At 47.2% G+C, this 5696-nt stretch overlaps 1 protein-coding gene across 1 annotated transcript; it reads right to left on the bottom strand.

Moving 5' to 3' along the window:
- Positions 1 to 431: 431 nt before the first annotated feature.
- Positions 432 to 4067, bottom strand: LOC123133706 (beta-1,2-xylosyltransferase XYXT1). The gene is made up of 4 exons (XM_044553128.1): positions 3864 to 4067; positions 3577 to 3672; positions 3438 to 3491; positions 432 to 1726 (listed from the first exon to the last, which is right to left on the bottom strand). The coding sequence occupies exons 1-4, from the start codon at positions 4000 to 4002 to the stop codon at positions 579 to 581; spliced, it is 1437 nt and encodes a 478-aa protein (XP_044409063.1). The 5' UTR covers positions 4003 to 4067; the 3' UTR covers positions 432 to 578.
- Positions 4068 to 5696: the final 1629 nt, after the last annotated feature.

A 5696-nucleotide genomic window follows, 5' to 3' on the forward strand; every position in this document is an offset into this window, starting at 1 on the left:
AGTTTAGTGAAAAGGGAGAAAATAATAGCAAAAACAAAGAATTAACCCAAAATGAGAAGGAAAAAGCTTTTTAACAACTAACTGATCTTCTCGCCGCATCCACCGCTCACGCGGCCGTCAGATTGCGACCCACTGGTCCATTGGATCGTGGTTGCGCGTGCACCTTGAGACCAGGCATCACTTTCCTCTTGCGATAGCAGGCAACGACGACCACATGTGTGAGGCAACATCGTTCGATCTCTCAGTTACAGAAAAACTCGTAAAAATGATCCTGCAACAAGACCTTTGTTGTGAAAATTTCTACAACGAGATCTATGTTGCAGAAAAAAAATCATAAAAATAATTTCACAACAAGACCTTTGTTGCGGAAAATTCCACAACAAGACGTCTGTTGCAAAAAGAAAAATCTGAAACAAGACCTCAGCTGCAGAAAACACTGCAACAACACACTTGTTGCAAATATGACTCGTTACACAGGTAGATCGAACGCCATCCGCAGTGGATCTTTTTATATTATCGCTCGAGAAGGAAAACTAGCTAAGGAAACAACGAGTTGACGAACATTGTCTCCCCCTCCCCTACTGCTTGCGTAGGTGGTTGAACGCTTGCTCCAGCGTTGGCGCGAAGCGAGTGGTGTTGATGCGGACGTTCTGCATCAGGTAGAACTCATACATCGTGGTCCAGCCGCTTCGGTGGATGGAGTCGGGGTCCTTGATCGCCGGGTGATCCGGACCTAGCTTCTCCAGCAGCGAGCTCTCCTCCACGCTCACGCTGTAGTCAAGGTACTTGAGCCCCATGTCTGTTGCGGGCTCGCTGAAATCTAACCTCGCCATGGACTCCAACTTGCCATACGGCACCACCTGGATCAGTACGCCGCCGGGCGGCATGTGCACCGCGTTCGTCAGCCCGGCGCCGTGCACGCCCAGCAACACATCAAACGAGTTCACCACCGAAGCCTGCTCAACGTCGGAGCCGTCGTGCCGCAGCTCCGTCACTACCACCTCAAACCCCGCCGCCTCCGCCACTCGCGCAATCTCCGGCTCGTTAAGGAACTGGCGAGAGGTGGCCCGCTGGATCAGCAGCAGCCGCGGCTTCTTGTACGGCTCCATGGTCACTGTTCCTCGTGGGAGCACGTAGGTCTCGCGCACGAACCGCGTGAAGTCTGCCATGGTGAGGCGGCCCCCCGGCACTAGTTCGGGAACGATGCTGAGGTCCTTGTCGAGGCGGAGCCCTACCGAGACGCGCGGGAAACACCGCACATACGCGTCGCGGTCCATGTCCACGACGCCGTACTTGGATAGCCCCTGCAATAAGGCCCTGTACTTGACCAGCCACCGCGGCATCTGCTGGATGTTGCTGACCAGGAACGTGACCTCGCCGTGGTACCGCCGTGACGCGACGAACAGCGGCACGAGAATGTCAGCGTACTCATGCCAGTAGTTTCCCACGTACCCTCCGATCCCGAACAGGATGGCGGGCATCGTGTGGGTCACCGTGCACGGCGGGGTGGCGGCCCGGTCCTGCAGCTGCGCTACGGTGACCGCCCTCAGACTCTGGCCACTACGTGCGTACGGCGAGATCATCCACTCGTGGCGCTCCGACCAGCTCGCTGGGACGAGGCTCACCGATAGGCCTGTTCCATTGGTGCGGACGTCGCCGTCGACTTCGCAGGTGGCAGACAAACCGCGGGAGCGGTCCTCCGTGGTACACACCACCTTGCCATTATCTGTCACACGCAAGGAAAGAAAAAACAATTACCATTGTTAAACTAGCTTTGGTCGTTAGCATAACAACCTCGCATTACAAGTTAGCTCTAGGTTAACATGTTGCTCCAACGTTTGGACAACGTGTTGCATCTTTTCTAATTACACCCGGCCTGCTATTTCTAACTAGTACTGTACTCCATCAACACGTGTGCCTTCATGGAGTAGCAAGTTGACTATTATTGTCACGGTAAGTCACTCAGTAAGGAAATATCTTTGATAAATGTTAAACCTGCAAATTGATAAAAAAATACCATGAAAAAACAATGCAATTGATATTCTTATAGCTGTCCGCCTCATCGCTTATATGTGGTCCGGTGGCATGCATCCTGCATGTACTCCCTCCGTAAAAAAATATAAAAGCGTTTAGATCACTAATATATAATAATCTGTTATACTATATTAACAGAGGTTATTTTATGGACGCGAATGTCTGGTGAACGTTGGCCGGGAACAAAATTCCCAGCGAACGCCAGAGTTGCTATGTCAAAACAACTAAAAATGACATACGTTTGTTAGGGACTTGCCATGTACAGAAAGTAAACCTGCCATGTGCATGGAAGAATTGCCAGTACATCCCCCGCAAAAAAAAAGAATTGCCAGTACACTTTTTTTTCTCCAAAAAAATGTCATCGGTTTGATTCCCATTAGACGGCCCGTGCGAGCGTTCGCTAGGACCTTCCCCGAGTGAACGTTCACCAGTTAACGTTTCCCATATATATTTTTGTAATGGTAGATGGCAGCAGTTGAGATCAAGATGTACGGGCTATTTTGTTAATTTATACTCCCTCCGTTCCAAAATAAATGTCTTGAGCTTAGTACAAATTTGTACTAGAGCTAGTACAAAGTTGAGACACTTATTTTGGGACGGAGGGAGTATAATGCATATTGGAGTAGTTTAGATGCAAATTTAGGCTGTGCTACTTTATGCATGTATCCTATATAACCATCGGTGATCCTCAGTAATTTATTTCTCTAGCATTCATGTCGACATGTAACCACACATGTAAAAAAGAGACCTCAACATGCAACCATGCGTGAAAAAATGATTTCCAGTTGTCTTCCTTATATTCAATATTTTCAACTAGCTATACAATATTAATACAATTAGTCATATTAATTTTCAGTTTCAATTTTCATATTAGTAATTCAAATATTCATATTCCATGCAACCAAATATTTTTGAATTATATTGCAAAATTTAGTGTGTTTGTTTAAAAATGGTAATACTATGACTTTTTTCACAATAATAAAGTTTATTAATTGAACATATGTGGGGACCCATATGCTGATTGGTGTTACTTTTGAAGTCACTCTCCTAATTAGAAAACTTTATCCATGTTGTGAGTTGTAAAAAAATTGATCTAAAATATTAACCGGGCCGCTCTAGTTCACTTTTAAATATAAACTGACATTGACTTCTCTAATTTACAGGTTAAATCATGAGTTGCCTGTCTGATCTGTCAGACATGCATTTTGCGCCTATAGTCACTGCCGGAAATACAGGCGACCCAACAACCTTTTTTGCGTGGGAAGAAAGTTTTCATCTGAATAAATGATTTTCCATATAATTTTTCCTTTTTCCAGTTCATGATTTCCTTGGGTACCCAAACTAACAGAGCATGCATGCAAATTTGGTCCAAATGACTGGAGAGTTTGATATGATCTGCTCACCCGAATCTTGAACCGGTTGTTTGTCGGCGACCCGGTGCACATCAGAAGTAACAACTGTAGATTAAGCAACAAGCAAGAATTAATCTTCAAATTATAGACTACACAGATTGGAAATAAGCATATGGTTAGATGTGCTCACGCATTTCACCAGGAGCTTTAATCAGTTGCGTTTCACCAGGAGCTCTAATCAGTTGTTTAACCGTGCTCCATTGTGCTAGTGCTGCCGTGGTGGCAGCTGCATATTAAACAACAGGAAAGAAGCGCTGCCGTCAGTCAGCTAAATAAGCCACATTGGTCGTCGAAGGATAAGGCTAGGCTAACGTTAGCGTGACATTGAAAATCTAGCCCCGGAATAAGAAGATGGAGCATGCAAACAGCGGGTAAGAAGATGAACGAGACGGTGGTTGAAACGAATGAATCATTTACCACCGATCGCAGTCTGCTGCCGGACGAGGAAGTAGACGAGGAGCGCAAAGAGGACTCCGGCAGCGAAGCCGCCGTTGGCGTGGACCGGCGCACAGCTCTTCCTGGGCCTCTCCCTCTCCTCGCAGCAGCTCATGCTCATCGCCTGTCGCGGCTGCTGCCAGTCGTGGTATAGTAGCTAGTAGACTAACAGTACTAGTGTGTGAGGACGCGCCGTTTGGGTTCGCTTCGGACTGGGTTTATACTCTTCAAAAGTACTCCCTCCGTCCGGAAATACTTGTCATCAAAATGGCTGGAAATGGATGTATTCAGAACTAAAATGCATCTAGATACATCCATTTCAATGACAAGTATTTCCGAACGGAGGGAGTAGGAGTACTACGTACGTAGTGCATGCACATTGTTTATCCCGGCGGGAAAACAGACGACAGCTGACTTTACCCAAATGCACGTAGCTCGATACTTAGATTGGTGTAGTAGACCGGTAGGGTAAATGCTCTATAAGGACGCCAGTGAAGCAACTGTTGAGTGATGTTGAGATCCGAGTCCCACTAGCTAGCAATGCACCTTCGCTGCTATTTCCGTTACGATAAAGACGATCATGTAATGCCGCGTCTTCACAAGTCTGGTCAAAGTCAACCGCAATAGTCGGTGGACGACCATCGAGAATGATGAAACTTTACCTACTCCCTCCATCCGGAAATACTTGTCGCCAAAATGGATGTATATAGAAGTAAAATACATTTAGGTACATTCATTTCTCCTATTGTACTTCTACTACCAGGGAAAACCTTATACACAGAACTTTAGCAATAGCGCGTGTCAAAAAAGCACGCTGGTGCTAAGTAGCAGTAGCGTGCTGGTGTAAACGGCGCTATAGATACAATTGTAGCAGTAGCGTGCCTGAAGATAAACGCGCTACTACTAAAATTCCCACGGCTTAGCCGATAGGCTACACATAGTAGTAGCGATCTACTTCAAACCGCGTTACCTCTACTTGCTTTGTAGCAGCGCGTTTACGCTGAAAGGCGCTACTGCTAAGGGAAATAAATTTAATGGAAAGAAAATATCAAAGTAAATGAAAATGAAAGAAATAGAAAAAGGTGAAAGAAAAAAAAATAAAATGTAAAGAAAAATAAATGAAAAAGGGGCAAAAAGAGAAAGGAATAGCAGTAGCGCGTATCGGGGAACGCGCTGTAGCTAACTTAGCAGTAGCGCACTTCCTGGAACGCGCTACTGCTACTTCTGACTTAACCGCGCGGTTTTGTTCTTCCTCACGGCCACTTCATCCAAATCCAACTCCTCCGCTGTCGCCGTTGTCGTCGCCCCTCGGCCGCCGCGCGCTCTCCCGTCGCTCTCCGCACACCCTCGACGCCGCCCCCGACCCCGGATTCGACACCGCCCCCGCCCCGACCTCGACGCCGCCCCCGACCTCGACGCCGCCCCTGACCCTGACCTCGACGCTGCCCTCCGCCGCGCGCCCGAGCCCCGACCCCGACCTCGACGCCGCCTGCCCCTCCCTTGCTGAAGGCACCCGAGGTGAGCACGCCTGCTCCCCCCCCTCCCCTACCTCTGCCTAGGGTTCTTCAAATTTTAGTTGCATCAAATTAGTTAGGGTTCATATATGGGTGGAAACGAATCGGATGCGGATGTTATCGGATACGGATGCGGCTCGGATGTTTTCTTAGATGATGTTTTCTTAGATGATGAATAAACACTATTGTAATGCATAATAATTTCTAAGATTAATCATAAAACGAGTAAAATTTGACCACTTATTTCACTTTTAAGTTCGATAATTGGAATATCCGCTACCACTTTCCACCCTAGGTTCAT

This window comes from Triticum aestivum, chromosome 6B (assembly GCF_018294505.1).
Source record: "Triticum aestivum cultivar Chinese Spring chromosome 6B, IWGSC CS RefSeq v2.1, whole genome shotgun sequence".
Lineage (NCBI taxonomy): Eukaryota > Viridiplantae > Streptophyta > Magnoliopsida > Poales > Poaceae > Triticum > Triticum aestivum.